General features: G+C 35.7%; 1 protein-coding gene across 3 annotated transcripts in view; it reads right to left on the bottom strand.

The window, feature by feature from the left end:
* Window positions 1-24,807, bottom strand: part of UPF2 (UPF2 regulator of nonsense mediated mRNA decay) — a 92,121-nt gene extending 67,314 nt beyond the window's left edge. The window contains exons 1-7 of one of the 3 annotated variants that reach the window (XM_020893135.2): window positions 24,534-24,807; window positions 18,990-19,369; window positions 15,650-16,429; window positions 6,044-6,204; window positions 2,872-3,069; window positions 2,253-2,402; window positions 916-1,019 (exon numbers count right to left, since the gene is read on the bottom strand). In XM_020893135.2, the coding sequence (XP_020748794.1) occupies window positions 916-1,019; window positions 2,253-2,402; window positions 2,872-3,069; window positions 6,044-6,204; window positions 15,650-16,429; window positions 18,990-19,351 (1,755 nt within the window). In that variant the 5' untranslated portion in view covers window positions 19,352-19,369; window positions 24,534-24,807. Of the gene's footprint in view, window positions 1-915; window positions 1,020-2,252; window positions 2,403-2,871; window positions 3,070-6,043; window positions 6,205-15,649; window positions 16,430-18,989; window positions 19,370-23,357; window positions 23,456-24,375; window positions 24,486-24,533 lie in introns of those variants that run through there. The other 2 variants (XM_020893120.2, XM_020893130.2) reach the window with 2 other exon arrangements.
* Window positions 24,808-25,007: the final 200 nt, after the last annotated feature.

The following is a 25,007-nucleotide window of genomic DNA, read 5'->3' on the forward strand; positions in this document are numbered from 1 at the left end:
AAGAAAAAATAAAGAAAACATTTAATGGCTAATAATGGACTAGGTTTCAACAAAAATTAGGAAATTGGCAACTACTATCTACTGGCAGTAAATACTTTTAATTGTTTCCCTTGAAGTGAGAGGCTCATTCTGTTCATGTTAGAAAAATGTCTGTTAAATACCCAAGTCTGAATAACCATGGTTCATCCCTCAATTCTTTCAAGTAAAAATGGTACTCTCTATAAAAAGCAGCAGTTTAGCTCGCAACTCAATCATACAAATGGCTTTGCTCAAAGCAACCTTGAGTCAGTAGACACGCTTTATATATCCTTCTCATTTTATCAAGTTAAAAGGAAGTGTACTCAGAGGTTGAAATGAAACAAAATCACTAATTTTTATAGATTCATCAAAGAGATCTTTAAGTTAAAGTGACATTGTTTCTTAATTGCAAATGCAAAGCAATGAAGACTACAAGGGCTACTATTAGAGTCTGCTACCAATGTAGCTTGACTTCACATTAAAATGCCAGGTTTACACATCATCACTTTTGCAAATGTCAAAAACAGTGAAAAGGTGGGGGGGAAACTCCTAGTATTAGTATGAAAAGAGTTTTGACTTTATAGACACCCTGAAAGTACCTGAAAAGACACCAGGAATCTACAGAGAGTACTTTAAAAACATCTGATCTAACACAGTATTTTTCACACTGTGGCAGTATGTGAAGGGGAGAAGTGTCAAGTCTACAGGATTCTAGAGCGTCCCACCCCCAAACACAGTATCTACAAATTGGCTCCAACTGTGTTCATTCTGAATTCCTATATTAGATTCCATTTGAAGAAATGGTTCATTCTACAGTCAAAACTGCAAAAACCACAGACATTCCTAATTTGAGCTATCCTACGTGCTTTGAGTAAAGTTACACAGAGGCACTCATACCTTGTCTATCAGATCACGGTTGACACAGTTGGGTAATTGCTGGAGGAAAGCATCTACTATGAGCTTGAGATGAGATCCAGTGCTGGCTTCTTCATCCTCTTGTTCTAATATGAAATTGGATTTTAAGTAGGTTCAGAAATATACAAAGACAATGTAAGAATAAAAGCCTTTAATAAGATGTTATCTGAGGCACAGATAATCTAAAGCACCTTTCTTACGAAAAATGAAGCACTTTTCAGGTATTACCCCTGAAAGAAAGGGTATCTTTAGAATCATAAGCCTAAATCACTAGTCTTTATCAACTATAAAAGGGCAAACTTTTACATGAGAAGTCATAAGTTACATGTAGTTTTAAGAGCAGATCTACTATTTTTATCTGTTGAACATCCACTTTCCCATGTCTTCAATTAACAGTGTGATCACTGCTTGCCCTCAAAGGCAATCCATGGGATTCTGATGGGAAAGGTGCCGCCCAAGCACAGATACCATTCCTCCTCTCACCACAGGCAAGCATGACACAGGACTAGCCAACTCCTTCCAAGATATTTATACAGACAGTGGGGGAGAATCCCTCTTTTTCTCAGATGTCACTAGCTGGTCTGAGCCGAGGGCACCCTCCAGCCATGCCTCCCTCCCTCCAAGACGTGGAGAGCTAGAGAATCTGAAGTAGGAAACAATGAAGCCCACAGAGAAAGGCAACCCTGACAAAGGCATTCTCCTAATAAAGAATCCTAACTAATAAAGAATCCTAACTAATAAAGAAACTTGACAGAAGTATTCAGGAAATAATTAACTGATATTTTTATTGCTAAATACAAAACATTACTCAATAGTAAAGACGGATAAAAGTGACAGATGAACTGATATACCAATTGTCTTTATATCTCTCAACTTTCAAATGCATTTATGTTAAGATTGTAAAGATTATATCAGAAATAAAATACATTAAGGACAATGCTAAAAGTACTGAAGTGCAAGAAATATTAAGATTTATATTATCACTAAAGTTTGTAGTCACATAATATAGGACATGTAGTGTTTCTGTTCCAAATCAAATTCCAAAAAAGTGAGGGCCTAGAAACAACAGGAAAACAAGGAATTAAAGAGTAAAGACCCATATTTACAGGCAAGAGCTTTGTGTATAAACGCTAAACAAAAGTTAGGAATTCCCTGGCAATTCATTGGTTAGGACTCTGCATTCTCATTGCCTAGGGCCTGAGTTCAATCCCTGGTCAGGGAACTAACATCCCACAAGTCGCATGGCATAGCCAAAAAATAAATAAAACATTTTTTTAAAAAACTTATCAAAAATTAAAATTTTTGGCAAAAGTGTTTACCTTGCTCATCAAGAAGTTTCTTTGTAAGATCTTCAGCTTCATCTCCACCCTCTAGCTCCAATGTATCATCATTAATTTCCAGGTTCTCCAACTCAAGCTCCAAATCATCAGGACTTGATACCTCTTTATTATCCTTAGGTTCCTTTGTCTCTGTTTGAAATCAAAGAATCAGTATCTCTGAATTAAAAGTCATATTGAAATCCTGCTTGCAAAAAAATTAATATTCACAAAATCTGCAACATTTTTCTTAGAATCTACATTTATATTTGGCAAATTTGATGCTTAAATTCTTAAAATACATTATGCTCATGGAGGACAAAAACCATAATTTCTTTGTGCATGCCATCTGTTCAGTGAAGAAATGAATGGATGGATGGACTGATGAATAGAGACATACAGGCCATAAGGATTTGTGGTAATGTTGAGCAGAAAATAAATCTGATTAGATAAAGTGGACTCAAATTAATTAAGATGCCCATATTATTCTGTCATTCATTTAATCTAGTGACTTAATGTTCATATAACAAAACTAGTAAGTAAAAAAATTTTTTTTACAAATATTATTTTGAAACTAAAATTTATAACACTTTAATATAAAAATTTGTCCTCTAGCATTTACCTTTGGAATCATCTTTGCTGGACTCTTTATTCTGACAACTTTTTTCATTATCTTTAAACAAGATGGCTGGAACAAAAGCTTTCAAATCAATGAGGTTCTCGTAAAAATTCCGAGCATCTTCATCTTCCCATATACCACCTTCTAAGTCATATTCTCCAGGTTTACCAGGTGTAAATATATCAATTCCAGGCCCATGCTCTACAGTAAAATAAATCACAGGGAATTAAAACCAATGAATCTTGAATGTTTCAATTAACAGATACTTCTTCAGTCAATAAGCACTTTTGATTATGCATGTAACCATCTTTACCAGAAAATCAAATTCTGTTTTAAGTAAAGCTCTAAACCAGAACAGATCAAAGAAAAGTACAGGATAAACATGCTCTTCTCTTGAAGTTTTAAGCAACTGATATGAGATTAAGTAGCTATTTGATATATTAAGCCCATCTTCACAAAGCTTAAAACCAACGTAAGAAATACATAAGCCTGGCAATTCCTAAACATTTAGCTTGAAGTCCCACCTCCGCCGTGAAGCATCTTTTTTTAATACTCCCAACACCCTGTATGATTTTATCTCAATTATGTTCGCAAGTTTATGGTTTATCTTACCATAAACCCTTAAGAAGCATCCCTCCTTTTGGTATTACACTTGGTATAAAACAGACTGCCATAAATGGCCAACTGATAAATAACTAGAAACGAAGGGAAGGAATGATGAAGACATATATACATATTTCAGTAGGGAGTGGAAAACCATGTGTTTGTACACACACACACAGTCTACATTTGCATACAACTATAGATGCTTAAAACTCAGAACATTAAAAGCAATTTCCTACTTCATGATCACAAGACCATTCATGATTTTATCTATTCTCACTGTACTTCCCTCCAAACTAGAATTATAAGAGAATGATCATGCAGATTAAAAATAACCCTGAGAAAAATTATTCATTAAAAGTCATTTAGGAAGAACAGGACAAAAACAATAAAGTACTGGCTCTCTAACTCATTACTTACATGCCTTACAAAAAAACATATTTAAACACAGGACACTGAACCAATGTAAGAGAAAAGACTGATAAATTTAATTTCTTTTTAACAAAAACATAAATAAGAGCAGGGAATTTCCTGGCAATCCAGCAGTCAGGGCTCCGAGCTTTCACTGCCAAGGGCTCAGGTTCAACCCCTGGTTGGGGAACTAAGATCCCATAAGCTATGCTGTGTGGCCAAAAAAAAAAAAAAAAAAAAAAAAAAACAAAGGACAAACCAGAAGACAATACTGGCAATATTTATACAAAGGAGTTAATATCCATAATATAAAGAGCTTCTGCAAATAAAGTCCAAAATCTCAATAGAAAAAAATGGATAAAGCTTCTGAACAGATAAGTCAAAGAGTATATGAAAAGATCCTAACCTCAGTACTAATCAGGATAATGCTAAATAAAACAAGCATTTATCACTTTGACCCATTAGATTATGTTTAAAAGATTGATATCACCAAAGTAGAAAAATTACCAAAGGTATAGAGATCAATCAATCAATCAATCAATTAAATGCAGAAGTGATATAAATGATATAACTAAGACAAGGACATTAAAACAGTTATTACAACTATATTTCACATTCTCAATAAGCTAGAAGATACACTAAGCATACTGGAGACCATGGAAAACATAACTAGCTTCTACATCTCTACATGAGAGTATCATATACCATAAAAGGAAAAAAGAGTGATTTGGAAGACATAGCAATAGAAACTAACCAATACTAAACAGGGCAGAAAAAAAATACTAAAGCACAGAGAAGACAACTTCAAACATAGTGGTATTTGAATTCCCATAGAAGGGGAGACAGGAATAGAATACATATTTGAAGAAATAAGGTCAAGATTTGAGAAATTTGATAATTATAAACCCAGATTCAAGAAGCCCAACAAACCCCAAGCACAAGAAACGTGAAGTAAACCACACCAAGCCAGTATCATAATTAAGTTCTTTAAGATCAGTGGTAATGATATTTTAAAACAATCAGAAAAAAAGTACACATCATATTAAAAAGAACAAAGATACGAATGATAGCAGCTTTCTCACTGCAAACAATGAAAGATAGACGACAGTGGAACAACATCTTTAAATACTGAAAGAAAAAAAAAATCTCACCCTAAAATTCTGTACCAAGTGAAAATATCTTTTTAAAATGATGGCAGAATTTTGTTAATTTTGTTGCATAGCATTTACATTTATTTATACTGTAGTAGGTATTATAAGTAATCTACAGATGATTTAATGTATATGGGAAGATGTGTGCAGGTTATATGCAAATCCTAAGCCATTTTATGAGGGACTTGAGCATCCTCAGAGGTCCTGGAACCAGCTCCCTGAAGATACCAAGGAAGGACTATAAATGTTTTCATAGTGTACAATGGATATTTTCTTATTGAGGATGTAAAATACAAAATACCTTCCTGTATTATAAAGGGACACTTTACAAATACTTCACTCTGAAGATTTTTATGTAAATAGGATTTTCAGATAGTTTTAAAATTAATAATGTATTAACATTTACCAACTTACTTCTCAAGTAGTTGGTATAATATATTACAATAATGGGTTAGGAGCCCTAACAAAAAGGAAGTTTAAAACCTTTGCAATAATATGAGAAATAACTCATTTTACAAAATGCTAAGTTTATCTTATAAAACTGCAAGGTAGGCTTTAGTTCTAAGTAACAATTTATGATAATACACCATTCAAAACAACTAAATTAAAAATAAAAATAAACATAGAAATATTAGTATCCCAAAGGTCCAATCCACCTTATTACCTGAGAAATACCATAAATCTTTATATAGTCCCAAATACGGTTTAAGACAGGCCCTGTTAGATACAATCTAAAGATATCTATTACAAAAGAACCTAAAGAAACCCATCATATCATTATGAGTTAGGCTTCACTGCTCTAAGCACAAAGACTTTTCCATTCAGAGAGGCATTTTAAGTAGCTTTCCAAGGTTTTTATTAGGTCTTAATACTACTTCATTAAAAAAATTTTAAAGGCATTTCAAAACATCCAATTTCAATAATATACATCTGAGAAGACTAGAGAGATAGAAGTGATTAGTGCTTACTAAAAAAAAAAATCACAGTGTTTATTTTTAAGGATATCTTACCTTCTGGTGTTGGTTTATCTTGAGGAAGATCTGGCATATTTTCATCCAAAAGGTCTGCTAAGGATTGAGAATTTGCCAATAGCTTTTGATAAGACATAGCAAATTCTTCATACTGTTTATGTCTATCTTCACTTAACTCCCCTTTAGAATGTAGAATACGCCTATAAACAAATGATGAAATAATCTGACAATCTTATCAAAACAGATGTGATCATCTATTATTATACTGGGAATGTTCCGTAAAATCTGATATTTTCAAACAAGATTAGCACAACCTTCTTTAATAACCTATGTTTAATACTTAACACAAGATGTATCTGAAAATCAAAACTTACATCATCAAATTCACCTAAACAAACACATTTTGTAAGCAATTAAGATTTAACATTGGTTCTTCAGAAAATATGAAGTGTGATTAACAAGTATGCCTGGAGAAATACAAAATTTAACAGTATACCACTAATCAATTTTTAGTATTTTGTTACAGTCATATACCCCAGATATACAAGTTGGTTTTCAAAAACAGGTTAGAGACTCAGTACCTTTAAACTTTCACAATGATTTGATTCAAGATTATCTTGAAATAGACTGCATCCTCCCTACAGTGAATTCTCAATCTACTATGCAAGCACTTTTGACTCAGTACCTTTAAACTTTCACAATGATTTGATTCAAGATTATCTTGAAATAGACTGCATCTTCCCTACAGTGAATTCTCAATCTACTATGCAAGCACTTTTAGTCATTTAACAAATATCACGGGAGCAACCCACTTAATCAAGGACAGGCCACTCGGAGGAGCAGAGGACACAAGTATTCTTCTACTCTGCAACAGTTCATTAATAAGCCACCCCCAGTTATTAACAGAAATGTAAAAGTAATGAAAATCTTCAATTGTACAGTCAAGTAAAAATTTTACTATATTAGCTTAGATGGTTGAAATGTCTATAAGTGGACTCAATTTTTCTACAACTAAATATGTAGTAGTGTAAGACACGAAATTTATAAACCTTAATGCAAATACAATACAGATTTCAAAAAGTCAATTACAAATTGTAAATTGAGTCATTTTCAAAATATATAAAAGTACTCTTAATCCTTGAGTTTTCTTCTGAACAGAGAAGAAAATAAGTTAGATGGGTTTTTTTTGTGTTGTCATTTTCTTAAAAGTTATATAAAATTAAGTTTTCATGAAGAAAAAATCCTTGCCTACACTTAATTATCTCTGCTTATTTGGAACATTTCTAAACTTCCCCATCTTCCCCCATTCTTATCAACAAGAACTGAGAATTTTTCACTCATTTTCTTATGATTTAAATACACACTAGACAATATCATTTTACAAACAAATCAGTAAAATGCCAAGACAGTTTAACCATAATAATCCAGGCCAAACAGTATTCCTCTAATAACACTGTCATTAAAGAACAATTTCTCTCTTCAAATATTTATTCCAAACTAACTCTCCTTTCATTAAGCTTTATGAATGAATTTTTTTAAATTAAAACAAAAACTCAAGCATTTAAAAATATTCAAGCCATGAAAAATGACTGATATTACTTCAAATGAGCTTGGTAGAACTTTTAATTAGAAGTCACATCATTTTTCAAGTTAAAAAAGCCATTAAAATTAAATAAATGATTTGAATAAATTATACTCAAAAGCAGGCTACTCTAGAATGTTCTACAATTAGGAGAAATATTAATAAAAATTTTTAAAGTTTATTCAGAAGCAAATTATCTTAAAAGGGATACAAGTTCCAAGGAATTTCAAAACCTCTAATGACAACTAAGATTCAAAATTATTTCAGTGCTTAAAACAAAATTGAAAACTATCTCAAAATACCATAACATGGAACTTTACTTCTCTAATAATTTGGCATTCTGGTCATTTGAAGAAAACACATCCAGTTTAGGTTATACAATATTCACTAAAGATTTATGACATACAAGCTGTAGCAAGATGGTGTCTATTTTATCGTAACAGAAAGTGAACACTTTTTTCCGTATCAACCTCACTTTGAAACTTTGGCCTGGACTTTGCATTCAGTCAATTAAATGACTGAATTCTATGAGGGGTCCCTATGTGTGCATTCAGCTCCTATCCAGTCCTCACGCGCGCGCATGCACACAGTCACGTCTCTTTGCAGCTCCAAGGACTGTAGCCTGCCCGGCTCCTCTGTCCACAGAATTTTCCAGGCAAGAATACTGAAGTGGGTTGCCATTTCCTTCTCCAGGGGATCTTCCCGAGCCAGGGATGGAACCCACATCTCTTGCGTCTCCTGCATTGGCAGAGGGATTCTCTTCCAGTCCTCCTGCAACCAGTTAAAACTCTGAAGCTCCGGAGATATTCCTCGCTCTCCTCAAAACCTCAATTCCATGATTAAACTTTTAATAATACTAATTTACTTAACTACTTAATTCACACATGTTTAGGTTACTGTCTAATAAGAACAGTCCTAGAGGGCAGGGGGGCTTAGGTTTTGGTTGATTTTCTAATAGAACCTTACACTGTACGGTCAGAAAGCAGCATAGGACAACAATGAAAAGGCATTAGAAGAGATCCATTATATACAAAACATACAGTGTCATATGTATTTTCCTTGACCATTTATTTAAAATATATTTCCTTAATATTTAATTCCACAGCATGTAGTAAGACTACAAACTTCAAGCAGAGAAAGAAGCCATCGCAGGTGCCTGAAAATTCAAAATCCCTAGTCATTCTAGAAGTTCTAAAGAAATTTAAATGAAACAATTTCTAATGAATGTACTATATAAGTCAGTTCTTATAAGTTTATGAAGTCCACAGGAAACTTTTTCAGTTTGATTAAATTTTAGAAGGCCTGTATGAGGGAAATACACATACACAGCACATCTGACCAGAGTACATTTTCTGTATATCAGTGTAAATCTCACCAAAATTTCTCATGTGAATTCAAATTCCATGAGAATATAACACTAAGAAAAATCAAGCTGAAAATATGGTTCATAATGTATCATTTTAATTACAATCTCTTAGATCTATTACAGAAAGTTGCACTGAAACCATTCTTTTGAGGCTGTCATAAATCAGAGGTCAGCAAACTTTCTGCCAAGGGACAAATAATAATTTTAAGCTTTGCAGACCATATGGTCTTTGCTGCAATTACTCAAGTCTGATGGCATAGCACAAGAGCAGCACAGACAATATGTAAACAAATAAGTGTGACTATGTTCCAATAAAACTTTATTTATGGACACTGAAATGTGAACATCATGTTATTACTAATCTGGCCTGAAAGCCATAGTTTGCCAATCCTTGTCATAACTGGAGATAACCAAGTACAACTGTTAAATATATTATAAACAAGTTCATTCCCTCTCCTGGTTTCACTGCATGATAGGGAGGAACTGGTACTATTTTAAAGATATGAAAAGCAAGCAATGAAAACAAAATTAATTCCAAGTCTTATTCACTGGGAAAAAAAAAAAAAGAAAGTAGATGTCTTGCACCTAAAATATGAGATATCACTATCTGGAAGCACCTCTAAGGTACATCAGTCCTTGATTTCTGGAGTGTTTTTTATATTAAACATTAACTTAATATTGTAAATCTGACTATCTCAAATAGTCCATTCTGGAATCAAGCAATATATCTCATAAGGAAAGCCACATATGCCTCAAAAAATTCTTATATTGAGACATTCATTTTTTTCCATTTTTAAAATTTGTATTGTTATTGCCTGGCATTCATGCTACTTCTTTTATTTTGTACAGTGTTTATTCTGTTGCTTTATATTGCTTTTAAAAATTAATTTTGGAGGATCGGGATGGGGAATACATGTAAATCCATGGCTAATTCATGTCAATGTATGACAAAAACCACTACAATATTGTATAGCAGTTAGCCTCCAACTAATAAAAATAAATGGAAAAAAATGAATTTTAAAAGCTATGAAAGTTTAAGAAGTTTAACATACACATTTTGGAAATCATAAAAAGGCACAAAAAGAAATTCTCATTCGAAAAACTTTCTGAAGAATTGAGCAGGCAACATTTATTGATACTTACAATGTGCCAGATACTGTTATTAAATGCCTTTACACATATGCATCATTCACATGTACCTCAGAGATATGGTGCTACTGTCATCCCATTTTACAGAAGAAAAAACCAAAGCACAGAGATGTGAGGTAACTTGCCCAAAGTGACAGAGTAAATGACAAATCTAAAACTTAAACCCAAGCAGTCTGGTTCCAAAGTTCATTCTCTTAACTCCTGGATTACACTGCCTCTCAAATTATCCACTTGGTACCATATATTGAATTAGGATGTCTCTCAAATGCATATATCAAAGGCAAGTTTTCCCAAACCAAGGTGCTGGTTTTATATTCTCTTTTGGGTCCTTCTTTTATTTGGATTTGACTTATAAATTCTGAGTAGCTAATGGGTTTATTTTGGGTTTATTAGACACCTTAAACAAAATGCAGATGAAGATGAATACTATGGAAGATGTGAAAAATAAAGAATGAAGAGATAAGAAAGAAACTGATTCTGTCATTTGCTATCAAAGTCATATTGGGCAAGGTCTTTAATAACTAAATCTGATCTATCACCTTCAAAATACAGGTATTTCTTTCAAGGGTACTGTGAGGATCAAATGAGATCATACATCTGATGCACTATATCAAAGTAAAACAGTATTTTCATGAGGAAAAAAAAAGCCAGAGTCCACTGTAGCAAAGGCAAGAACTTAAAATTTTAAGTATTATTTTAATCTTCTTTCAGCCAAATTAAAAAAAAAAAACTTGAATACAGAAAATCTATTTTAGCTTTGTCCTTAACCACTCATGTAAAATAACATAGAACACATGGCCAAATCTTGAAAAAATAACCATGAAGCAGACCCATGAAAAACTACTAGGTTTCACTTTTCATCTTTACAGTTCTATCAAATTCTCATGAGAACTTGAATTTTCTTGTGGTTTCATTTTAGAATTTGGTTATGAATGCTGAACAATCTTACATGAAGAGAGTAGAGCAATAGTTAAGCATAACTGTCCCCAGAGATTTATTAATCAACTAATATCAAAGTCATTGACTCAGAATTAGAAAATATCTAGAAGGAGATATCAATTTTGAAGTTGGTTATGAATGCTGTACAATCTTATACGAAGAGCATAGAGCAACAATTAAGCATAACTGTACCCAGTGATTAATGAATTATATCAACATCACTGACTCACTTAGAAAATATCTAGAAGGTAACAATTTTGAAACACTTATAAAATTGCTAAAGTCTCTGTAAATATAAAGTACAGTGATACATAACATTTTAATAGTGCTTAATACTTGCTGTTCAGTCACTAAGTCATGTCCAACTCTTTGCGACCCCGTGGACTGCATTTAATAAACAATCTTCCTGTAAAGGCAAGGTACAACTTAACCGGAAAGAATATGAAAGGTAAAAGCAACACTACTGAATGTCAGGGGAATGTGTTTTCAGGTTTCAACACTGTTAAAGTAATGCCTCATGAATTTGCATTAATAAAAGAAACCTCTCTGGTTACATTAACAAGGGAAAAGTCTACATTCTACCTACATTTTTTTCTTTCCCAAACTTTAAATCAAATCATTTACTGCTGTTGAACTGAGCATGCAATCATGAAGGTCATAATTCACCAGTACTGAAAAGAAAATGTGCCCTCACTCCCATCAATAAAGGAGAAAAAAAAAGAAATTAAGACACTTCAGAATTATTGAAGCAAGTATTCTGACTTAGTATCTAAATCCATGATTTCACTATACTGCAAAAAATTAACTGTTACATAATAAAGTTATATCTAATAAAATTAAATCATTTATTCAACCAATTTTTATTAAATGCCAAAAAAATACTAGGTTATATTACCTCAATGAGAATATCTCAAAGTACAAAGCATTTCGAGTATAAAGTAACAGCACTGAAAATAATAAAAAATAACACTTGGCAAGAAGTAAAACTATTAATTCTAGACTGGAAAATACTACTAGATGATATTTTAAATGTGCAAATATTAATTTTAACTCTTCAGATCAATTACTTAACCAAAATGCATTTAAAAATAAGATTTTTGTACTTAGCAAGTACAAAAAGCTTATAAATTCACATTTATTAGAATTCACCCAACCCTAGGATCAATTTTATTGCTGGCTAACAACCGTAAATCCTCAGGGGCTTGTAACTAATACATATCAGCATAGCTAACAGCAGAAAGGAACAGCTGAGACTCAACAGGTCTCATTCAGTCATGCCTTCATTCATCCATTACAGTGTTTTTAAGAAAATACGAGAGGTTTTATTACTTTTTTTTAATTGATTAAATAAATTTTTAAGTATAGACTTCAATGAGTACAGACTAACACTTCACAACCCCTAAGCACCATGCCATCTCCCAAATTGACCAGAATGACCAAGAGCATTTACAATTCATAGACTGAAAACATAGGGTATTTCACGTTTTTAAAAACCATCATTAAAGACAGTAGATAAAGGCTTAAAGTAGTTTAACTACATGAGTCTTAAATACTCATTAGCTTGGCACCTAGATTTCTAGCATTATCATGCCTAAGAGAAACCTTACTGAGAAAAACAACCATCTGTGATTTATTCCTATGATAGAGAAAAACTTCAAAACATCTACTGGATAATGATTGGCAGAAAGAAACTTCTGGAAACTGGCCATTTTAATTGTAAAATACCCTCTTAGAAGTAAGGAGACTAACATTAGGCCAAGTAGGGACTCTGCATTAATCCAATTCCTCCTGTCTTTGCTCAGTGAGGCACTTAAATCCTCACTTACAGAGACTCTTCAAATTGAAGCTATCCTAAGGCATGAGTGACTTACTAAGTGCCGTATGCCAATTGTTTTCTACACTGTGATTAAGATTCTCACATCCTCCAAATAATTACATATAATTAGACAGTTCCTGTGATAAAATAACTGCTCCCAGGTTAAGGTCAATTTACATTTAGTAAATAGCCTCCTCTAATAACCAACCATAGGTCAACAGCTCTGTATTAATACGAGCTAAGTTTCCAGGAAAAGGCCACAAAGCTGTGGTCTCAACACTGTATCCTGATTCAAAATTTTCTTCTGTGACTTTAATCATGAACAAAAACAGGTCTGCTTATCTAATCTAAATGTGAACAGTGGATAAGTATAATTAATAATATATATATCACTGAGATTTCCCTGGCAGGCCAGTGGTTAGGACTCAGTGCTTTGGGCACTCAATGCTGTGGGCCACCATTTCAATCCCTGGTCCTAGAACTAAGATGACAGAAGCCATGTGGCATGGAAAAAAATATATATACACACACACACACACACACCATCAATTATCATTAGGCTAACATAATATGCCAAAAGTACCTAAAGTTTAAGAGTTAAGTCTGTATCAGGAATAAAAAATTATGTCTCTAGTTCAAAGTGAAGAACTGGCTTGGCAGCATGCCATCTGAAAAATTTGTCTTTAAGTATAACAAAAAGTCAAAAGACTGCAGCTATAAAAACTGTAGGCCACAGGCAGAAAAGAAGGCATCAAAAACAAACATCCAAAGTGTCTGAAAATCAGGCAGCAAACTGAGGGAACCAGACATACTGAGCCTGGAGAAGATCGAAGGGAAACACCTTGGCAGTCTGCAAATATTCTGAGACATCATGGTGTAAAAGAAGAGACATGTCCCATGCCAATGCTTCTCAAACTATCTGTCGTGAAGGAATAATTTTCTTTCCAGTCACTGCACAGCTATAAAATATAATGACAATATCACGGCAATGAAAAATTGCTATCAAAATGTCTAAATGTATTGTCTCAGTTTCTCTAAATTCACTGGGAACAGGTAAACAGTTCATGGAACCCCACTCAGAGTAGCTTCATTCTGTCTGTACCAGAAAAAAAAAACAAGTAAATCAAAGGGAACCATTATATGGGGAGTTAAATTTCAGCTTAAATTCCCAGCAAACAGGCTAGGAATAGGTGTGTCCAACAATGAAATGGCTCAGAGCACTAAGTTCAAGAAGTTTTCAGAATAATTTATGTTAGATAATCTATTAAATGGATTGCATTTTGCATTGGAAGGATGACTAGATTAAATCATTATAGACTCTAAGACCCTAAAAGCTTCTGTGAGGCCAATCAAAAACAGAAAATGTAGAAACGATACATGTATACGTATGGCTGAGTCTCTTTGCTGTCCACCTGAAACTATCAAAACACAGTTAATCAGCTATACTCCAACACAAAATAAAAAGTTTAACTAAAAAAAAAAAAAAACTTAGAAAGCAGCCAAAAAAAAAAAGCATACTTTCAAAATAACCTGTGACATATTAGATAAAACATATATGAAAAGGAAAAAGACTATAAAAATGACTATGTAAATTGTAACTAAGAAGGCTAATATATGTGAAAATTATTAATAGAGAACCACTACTTTCTTTTTTAACCCATTACTGACTACAGAAGTACATTCTGAAGTTGCCTCTTCAAAGTTTAAAACAGTCCTTGATACTCAAAAGCACAAAATGAGGGCTTTCTTTTGAAGAAACATTAAGGAGCACCCCTGCCACCTTAGACGCTCACCTGAGTGAGCTTCAGCCGCCAGATTTCTCCACATAGCCTCTGCTCCTATCTTACCCCTTACCTAAGTGAGCAACTGGTATACACTACTGCAGTCTTTTGTTGCTAAGTTAAGCACCTTCTAGAGGTAACTACGTAAACCAGTCCTCCCCAACTACAGGTTTAAAAGAGTAAATGTTCTCCCCACACAGGAACTTTAAAATAGGTGCAAAGTATTCAGCCAAAGGCTACCGCTTGTTGCCTCCTTTCTGCACACCCTCAGCCCTGCTCCACATACACATCTCCATACTGACCTAATATCCACCAACTGCATCAACTTCTAGCCTTTTGATGCCTTCTAGGTGCAGATGATACACAGTAGTCTACAGTATCTTATAATCAAGGGTGGCCTAAATTAGGGATCTTCACCACAGGCAAAAACATTATTCCTCTAGAATTTTGAATGGATGTCCCCAGGAGAAAGACTCCTGTAAATGCACTTTACATAATTGCATTTAAAGAATTTTTTCACAGCTACTTCGGTACACTATTTTTCAAACTTCTGATCTAAGATATCACTAATGTATGACCTATTCTCTTGAAAAGAGTGAGTATCAATGGTGATGTCAATAAACTAAAATACAAAACAAAAGCAAACCTGCTATAGAAAAGAAACAGTGAAACACACAAAAAAATAATAGCAGGTAAGTTAAAGTGATAGAAAAAGAAAACTTATCCCTCAACGTTAAGGAGATTTTTAAATCACAGTAAAAATCCACAATGTAGAACTCATCATATACTTGCCCTTTCTTTTTTTAAATCAGAAACAAAATCTATCAAAGACTCACATTTAAACATGAGTACTTAAGACTATTATTACCCTGTGAAATTTTCCTGGAATGTTAAGAAATCACCTGCAATAAGCCCTTTTCCACAAGTTCTTTCAGTGGCATGAAGACTTTACATTTTTTAAAGTATGAGCTCCAAAATAAATTCTCAATTCTGAGAAACATTTGAAAATCACCTGTTTTGTCTCTCAGTATTCTGTAGCTCCCTGTGGTCCCTTTTCAGATGTTTGGTCAAAGACGTAAAGTATTCTTTTAAAAGATTCTGGAAAGGTTGCTGTTTCTCTGGACTAATTATCTCACTAGGAGGAAAACTCAAATTAAACTTCTCTGCAGCACTCTTTACTTTTCTTGGTACAAGTCCAGCAATATCATCTCCACAATGTCGACAAAAACTAATCACCACAGAAACATGAGTATGGGATTCTCGATCAGCATTAATAATATTTTTCAGCTGTTCATAGATTAAGGAGAGACCTTCCTTGTCAGTGAAAATCCCAACTATTGTCAATTCTGCAATGAAACGCAAATCAGTTCTTAACTTGGTAATGTTAGGTGTTTTCTCTTCTTTCCTGGCTTCAAAATGTTTTTTCCAAACTTGAAGAAGTGATGGGGCAAAGTCAGCATAGCGCTGGTGAAAGAGCGAGCACAAGTGCACAGCACAATTCACGTCGGATATTTTTAGCTTTGCTTCCACAATAGAAGCTACAGCCTCTGCAATGTATTTGCTTAAATTTAGGCCATTAAAATCATGGGACAAGGAGTCTCTCTGTTGTTCTGTAATAGTTTTTAGTTTCTTGACAAAAGCGGTATTTTTCTTCAAACTCGAATCTAGTCGGCTAAAGAAATTTTCCTCTGGTCGGTTGTCTGGAGCATTTTGGTTTTTGCTGCGAAGTTCTTTCCTTAACTGATGTCGTTCCCAAGCTTCCTGATGAAGCTGAAGGGATTCCTCTTTCTCTCTATATAAAAAACAAAAAAGTAAGTAAGATACCTTGTATATTTTGAAGCATAACTGATGAATCCCATAAGAGTGAAAGACAATGAAAAAGTAATTAGAAAAGCAACAGAATCCAAGAGGAACAAAAGATGCAAAAAGCCCTTTCATCACTTTAAAGACATCTGATTAATGACAAGATAATGAGAACTCATTCTACTGATAACACCAAAAGTGGCAGAGTGGAGCATTTTTAATATCTAGATTAAAAATCATTCTGCCAACTGGCAAGCTAAATGAATATAACTTTTTACTTGTCAACTGTAACTCAATAAAGCTGAAAAAAATAAATGGATAAAACACAGGATTCTTAGTACAAAATAACAAAGCAATATGTTTGGGAAAATATAAAACCTAAACCAAATAAAAGCACTGGGGAAACAGAAAAAAATCCACAAAAAAATAATAATTAAAATGCTTTGAGTTAGGTACCATTTTTCCATACTTCAGCATTAAATAAACCTCTCTTAATAAAAGTACCTTTCTTAATAAAAGTTTAGGCCTTAAAATTCAAGTATAATTAAAAGCTCATTTAGGAACCAGAAAAACAATAGGATAAAAGCACTTTAATAAAAGGTTAGCAGACTTAGTTTATCCTGAGAAGATTTAAAAATAAAGCTACTTATGTTTCCACTAAAAAGATGGGACATGTTTAAACTGCAGAAGTAGTAAAATAACTCGGGCACGAGTGGGAGAGTGGGGATAATCTGAGGTTTCTGAGACACCAAAATATGTAACTTTAAAATATAAATTTCTAATAAAACAGATTTTCACCCAAGATAACCATTCCTGAGTTACTCTATAATTCTACAATTTTTCCACTAATAGCGACAATATGCTAACAAAGAGTTACATCTATCACTGAGAACAGGGACATGAATCTCTTGGAAGCCTCCCAGCCACACAAAAACAAGATTAGCAGTGAGAGTACTTGTTAAGAGAGTATAACTCATTACTTACATGCATTCAATAACTCAAATATCATCTTTATTAAAAATACTTTGATATATAATGTGTATATATATATATATATATACACACACACACAATGAAAATATTTATACTTACATATTTATTTATTTACAGGTGAAATAATGTGATGCTTTAGAATACTCAAGGGAAAAAAAGGTTAATTGCAGATGCTGGGTAGATGGGAAGGGATACTAATTTATTCCATTCTATCTTTTACATGCTTGAATTTTTCCAAATAAAAAGTTGGCATTTTGGTTACTATTGTTTTTTTAAGGTCTTTGTTATCGGAAGGGTGAGACAAAAGTTAACGGTGAAATGCAATATCCTTCCAAATTATTTTAAGTGAAACAGAAAATAAGCAAGAAACTCTCAAGGATCATAGTTCTGAATATTCCGAAACTATTGCTATTGCTTTTCAGACGTAAGACTCCATTTCCTCATTAAAAACAGAGGTCCTAAAGAACTTTGGTAAGTAGGTAACTGAGCTGTTCAAGAGATTCATAAAAATTCGTATTTGCAAACAGCTTTTAAATTACATATATGAAGGGAAGAGCCCATGCATTATTGGATGAGGTTTCATGCACTATTCATCAACTGTCATTTCAGCTACATCCTGGTAGTCTTCCTAAGAGGACTACCTCATTTTTCACCAATTCGTTATGTCACTTGCACAGGTTTACAAGGTTACAAATAGATTTTGATAAAGATAAAAAAGGGAAGCATTTTGGAATTGTACTTAAAGACAATGGTTTTAAGGTCAGCCTAAGGTAAGGTAAAGGTAAAGTTGCTCAGTCGTGTCCGACTCCTTGCGACCCCATGGAGCCTACTAGGCTCCTGTGTCCATGGGATTTTCCAGGCAAGAGTACTGGAGTGGGTTACCATTTCCTTCTCCAGGGGATCTTCCCCACCCAGGGATCGAACCCAGGTCTTCAGCATTGCAGACATATGCTTTATACTAGGTTCAAAAATCAGCTGCTCTACTATTTACTGTGACCTTAGGCAAGTCATTTAATCTCTTGAAGCTTCATTTTATTAATCCACAAAACAAGCTTACTTCATTAGGACTGCCTTAAAAACAGGTTGACACAAATATAGAGTTTGGCATATAAGAAATGCAACAGCAGCCATTAAGAACTGAAGATTTTCGGGAATTCCCTGGCAGTTAGGACTTTCACCACCAGGGCTCAGGTTCAATTCCTGGTCAGGGAACTAAGATCCTGCCAGCCACACAGCATGGCCAAAAAAGAAAGATTTTCAACTTTCTTATAGAAAGACGATATACTATACCATGAAAAAAAGCTTTTCTAAAAAGCACAAACAGCTCAAATTGCCCCACCTCAAAAAAAAACTTTTTAAAGGTTACTATTATTTAACTTCAAAAGTTAAAGCACTGTATGCATGACTGTAGTCAGTGAAACTAACAGAACAATTAAGATACTCTCAACTCTCAAGCAACTGCACCTTGCAAATTTTATTTCAAATAATCATTGTTTTTCCAAAATATTTCAATCTTCCTATTTCTACACATCAATAGTTAGAATAAATGTTCTTACTTCAACTGGGCAGCCTCTTCTTCCTGCTGACGTTTCACCTGTTCTTCTTGCTTCTTTCTCTCCTCTTCTTCATGTTTCTTTTTTTCTTCTTCCTCTTTTTTCTTTAATTCCTCCTCTGCCTTCACCTTTTCTTCTTCTTTTTTCTTGCGTTCCTTGTCTTCTTTTTTTCTTTTATCTTCTTCCAGTTTCTTCTTCTTATCTTCAGGGACCTTAATAACCTCCTTCTTGGCGGTAAGCTTGATCTCCTCTTTTGGTTTCTCCCTGCTGCTCACTGGCCGCCTTTCACTGCAGTCTTTTTCCTTGCTGTTTAGTAAAGATTCTTTTTCTTCCATACTTGCTGGCTTTTTACGCTCAGCTGGCATTATGTTACCCAAGACAATCTGTAAAAGAATGTCAGCATTATAATCGCAGTGACTTTTTTTTTTAGTAATGTGACACTTATTTTGTTAAGTGGAACATATTAATGCAACTTGGCAACTGTGAGAGATTAAATAAAATGCATACAAAACAAACACTATTTCAATGATAAAATAATTCACTGATCATACTCCATATTCTATCATTATTAGTTATGCTTATGTCTAAGCACTTTTTTTCTTTTTACTTTTTAGTCAGGAAATAGTCTCTACAAGAAGTAGAGAGCACAATATAAGGAACCTCCATGTACCCATTACATCCAACCACTATCAACTTCACAGTTAATATTAAATGACATATCATTTAATCATAAATACTTCAGTACTATGTGAGAACATTTTCAACCAGTTTTACCCACCATACTTCACAACCATTAAGAAATGCTGGTGACACTACCTCATACAATATTCAAGTATTTAAGTGGGAGAATAAACAAGCTCTTACCTCCTATGAAGTAACTAGTAAAATTGACAAGACTAATAAATTTCATCTCACTGCTCTAACAGTATCAAACTTTCAAACACAAAAACTGCTAACTATCCCAAACTAGACTATACCTTTCATCTCTTTATTAGTAGTCAAAATTAGTCTATAAACATAATGATTACTATAAATAATACATAAATTAAATATTCTGTTCTATATTTGCCAATACAAAAGCCACCAGCCCAGGGTTTTCCAGCCTCAAGAGTAACTGACATTGTGGGCAAGAGTTCTCTGGTAGGAGGAGGGAGGCTACCGTGTGCACTGCACAAAGTGTAAATGGAGCATCCTTGCCTTCTACACAGTAGATGCCAGTAGTATCGCCCCAGTTTTAAAAAACAAAAATTACTTGGACATCACCAAATTTCCCCTGGGGGCAAAATCACTACCAGCTGAAAACCACCACAATAGCCACACGTGGCTACTTACACTGTAAATTAATTAAACAGAATCTGAAATTCAGCTCTCCATCACTATCCATAATCCAAGTGCTCAATTCCACATGCCGCTAGTGGGTACAACCTCAGACAGTGCAGATATAGAGCATTTTCATCATTATAGAAAGTTCTGTTGGAGAGCACTGGTCTACAGTACAGGCTTCATACAGTTTACTGGAAATAAACTCTGGGACAAAAAATGTATTCTCCAGCAAAATTCATGATTTTCTTTTCTAAAAATACATGTCTACTTAGAGCTTAGTGTTCTCATGTCATTTCTTTTATGGACAATACTTCATGTTTTAACTCCTAAATCATTTGAAAGTTGTACACAAGAAAATCAAAATACTTTCCATTTAAGAAGTATAGAATTACTTAAACTACCTAGGGTTTTTTTTATTTTAAGCTAAACACGGTACTCAAGTATTTTCAATATATGGTTTAAATTACATCAATAAAAACTATATTAGCAAATAAAACATTTGCAGTAATAAATATTTTATAAACACAAAGCATTTATTTCAGCCTTCTAATAAAATATTACCAGAGAAAGACAGTCTAAGCCAACTGAAGCACTTTCAGTGATTTTTGGAGGCACATGGCATAGTCTGTATCTTATCTCAGCCACCTTTTCTTCCCCTTTTCTGTTTTACTCTTATTCTCCTCCGCTTCCATGTTCTATGCATTTTTTTGGACAATGACACCCCAAGGCTTCAGATAACCCTACTTGTGGAACTTGAACAAAAAAGGGCTATTAATCCTGTTTAAACAATCATTAAAATATATTAAGAGTATAACTACTTATTTATGTGGGAAGACAGTGTTAATATTTATATTACCTGGAAAATGTAGTATCAACTTCTCATGCAGTTTCAATTAAATACCCACCACTGCCCTAAACTGAATGACTGCCCTAAGGCAAGCAAACTTTCAAGAGCGAATACTAATAGCTACTAGCTACTTCTCACAAAGTAAACATTTTACATACATTATCTCATTTAATAATAAAATCTTCAGGAGATAAGTATTATTTTCCCTATTTAATAAATGAGTAAAAAGAGACCTGACCAAGTAACTTGACCAAGGCTTCTACAGCTAGTGACAGAGCTTAATCAAAGTTATTAAGAATCCTGAAAAGGATTCTTGTCAGGAAAACCTGACAAGAGATACTGACTACACAAGTCAGAATTACATATCTCAGAGTAGAAAGAGTCCCTGATAATGGTTAAGCAGTTTTTACATTATGTTTTAACTTTTGGCATATTCTAGCTAAAAGATATGAGGACAGGTAATTCCTAGGTAATCAGATAAACTTACTTAGGGATATCTGCAATTATATGCAAAAAATAATAAGTTTTATAAAGAATTTGTACTTTCTGATGTGAAGCAGCAACAAGCAACACTTCAGCTAATATGGGAAAGAACAGTTCTCAGAATATAAAAAAGAATGGTACCAAAATTTATTTCATTTATGAAGACAAAAATTAGACATTAAGTTCTGTTAAAACATTAAGAAACATACCTGGAATCTGACAAATTTATAAAGGATCATCATTTATCAGCACAACAGTCCCCCAAACTTTTGTGATTTTCCACAGTACTCATATATTCAACAGACTTTTAAATGCCTTTTATATCAAACTGCAGCAGTCTTTCATGAATTAGATTCTGCTCTAGAGCATGGCAAAACCGATTCTCAACAAGTCCCTCAAGTCTTGGCAGTGGTACCTTCTTTGAACCATTTCATCCTTATACTACAAACATATACCCAAAGTACACCTGGAACTAAATTTAAGTGAACAAAAAAATGATGAAAATTTTAAGGTTCATGTTAAGGTAGCAATGCACCATGAGAAAATAATATGAGCTTTAAAGTCAGTCAGACTTTTTTAAGTTTGCAAACTCTACAACCTGCTAACTATGGAAACAGGGCAATGTAACTTCTCTGAGTCCATTCATCAATAAGATGGAGATACTGCTACCTCTCTTACAGACTTCTTAAACTTCTGTAAGTCTAGAAGAGAGCATGAGAGAGCCATTCGACAAATGCTTATTCTCTTTCACAGAGAAAACTGAAGAGTTAAGCCTAAAATAAGAATTTTTTAAGAGTTAGGAGTACTAGATTTTAACTACTCCAATTCTCAATTTTTACACTGAGTGAACTGCCCAAGATTACACAACTAGCTTAGTGACTGGGTTGAGACTCTGGGTCCAGTGTTCTTTCCCCCTATATATCCTAAGACTTAAAAAGTCAAGTAGGGACTTCCCTGGTGATCCAGAAGCTATGACTCTGGGGGCTAGGGTTGGATTCCTGGTCAGGGAACTAGATCCCACATGTTGCAACTAAAGACCCCACATGGTGCAGCTAAAGATCCTGCATGTCCCAACTAAGACCCGGTACAATCAAATAAATATTTTTTAAAAGCCAAGTAAAAAATACAAGCTACAGAATTCAGATTAAGTATGATTTGTATCACATCAAATTTCAAATATGAAAATTATATTGTGAAATGCTAATTTTAGCATTTCATATTTTAATAAACTCATGCTTTAATATTTTACCTCAAGTCTTTCAAATAAAAACTAGAACTTTTAAATACAGTCTGTAAGATAAAAATTAGTGATCTTTTTAATTGGAATATGATTAGCTCCTACAAGCCAGTATAATTACATTCACACAGTCCTTAAAAGGAAGCCATGCTTTAAAACCACGTTTCTAGCTCCCAAAATAGTGTCCTGGCCCTTGGGCTGTATATTTTATTTGGTTTTCTAAATATACTCTGAACTTCCAGAAGAAAGTAAAACTACTTTACTAGTAAAACAGGTACTTCCGACGGTCTGCTGGGAGTGTGCAGAGAAAGGGGTGTTTCCCTTTAAAGCGATTTCTCCGCAAAGTATCATATGGATTATGTATGAAATCACAATGAGACTGCTCTGAAAATGCTCCAGAGTGAAAGAATGATATTTAATCTTTTCATTCTGGGTTATTCGTTTAAAATGTTCTAAGGGCAGAACAGCACAAGGGCATTACCTCCCAGTCTCTGACTTTAAAGAACGTCCTCAGTATAAAGGACTCATTCAAAGTTTTTACAAATTCCACCAGAATTCAAAAATGGTCTTCTTGAAGAGTCGTACAGTTCTTCTAAATACTTAATAACTCTGCTAAAGGGGAAAAGTGAGGGAGAGTTTTCCTCAGGTCTGATGCATCACTGCGTGCAAGTCCTAGAGCAAGAGAGCCGACGGTCCGATCCAGACTGTCCCCTCGAGCTTATAAGCTGGCTCTGCTCCGCCAACCAAACACCCCGCGGTCGCCTCTTTAGTTCAACAGGAGGACCGGGAAGCCCGGGATGAAGGCAAAGTGAAGAATCCTCAGCCCATGGGACGAAAAAGAAGTCCACCCAGGAATGCCTGCCCACCACTCTCCGATCCAGCGAACCCCGTCCCCTGCACCCTCTTCTCCCACAACCCCCTGCTCTCGCTCCACACGCCTCAGCTCCGCTCGCTTCCTCGCCACAACTCCCCTTCCCACCGGGGTCCACGGTCACCTTCGCGGACCGTCCCTGCCCCAGCCCTAACTTCTCACCCCACACTCTCTCACCGTCGGAGCCCGACACGCTCCGGCCGGTCTCCCGGCTCCACATCCTCCCACACACACCCTCCCCATTTCCTCGCCCTCGCTTCCCTCCCGGCTCCCAAAGAGCTCTCCCCAGCCTCCACTCGCTCTCCTCCACACCCCCAAACCTCTTCACCCCGCCACGGCGGGCTCCCCGCCTCCGGCCCCGAGGCCCACCCCGGGCATATGGGGCAGGCACCCCCTCGATAGCCTCTCCTGCCTCCCTCCCGCGTTGAAGGAAGCCTCCTCAGGAGAGGGGTCTGAGGAGAACGACGCCGGACCCGCGGTCCGTCTCCTGCTCGCCGTCCCCGGAGCGCTGGGGTGCCGAGTCGCCTCACGGGTCCCCGGGGGAGTAGGAGTCCAGGCCGGTGCCCCCCCCAACCCCGCTCCCTCCTGGTCGTTGGAGCGGAGGGGAAGGAGGTTCCCCGGGACTCACCTCGAGCCTGTTGTCAACATTAGCCCCGGGTTTCCCAGCACCAACTCCAGCGCTCGGGCTCTCCCCTCCCCTCCCCCCACCTAGCTCGCAGCCGAGGGCCCGCCTTCCCTCACCTCCCCCTCCTCCCTCCGCCCGCGGCCCTCCTGTCCGCCACTCACCAGCGCGGCTGGGCTGCGAGTGGGGGCGGGGCGGAGGGCGGTGGAAAGGAAGCAGCTGTCCCCACTATTGCCAGGTAGAAAACAGTCCGGCCTTCCCTTCCGCCGGCATTCCCTCGCTCTTAGCTTAGCTCCGGGGCGAAAGATCGCGAGTGAATGCTCAGATAGGTGCCACACACAGAGCGGCGGCTTCAAGCTACCCAACTCAAGGAGAGGAGCTAATTTTTCAGCCAGGCAATTCGCAGGGCAGCCATAACCTGCACCTCCAGCCAGGACCTCAGCGGAGGGGAGGAGTGTTCGGAGGACCGGAGGCAGGAAGTGGATTGGTCGCCAGGAAAGGGAAAGCGCCTGAATTAGAGGTGCGCAAGCGCAGGCGCTGGGGGAGGGAGGCCGGAGGGGGAAAGCGAGAATGGGGAGGGGCGGAGCTAACAGGAGGTGAGGAAGGGCGGTGGAGGAGTAGGCGAATTACGGAGCGCC

The sequence above is a fragment of the Odocoileus virginianus genome, chromosome 9, assembly GCF_023699985.2.
Source record: "Odocoileus virginianus isolate 20LAN1187 ecotype Illinois chromosome 9, Ovbor_1.2, whole genome shotgun sequence".
NCBI classification, from domain to species: Eukaryota; Metazoa; Chordata; class Mammalia; order Artiodactyla; family Cervidae; genus Odocoileus; species Odocoileus virginianus.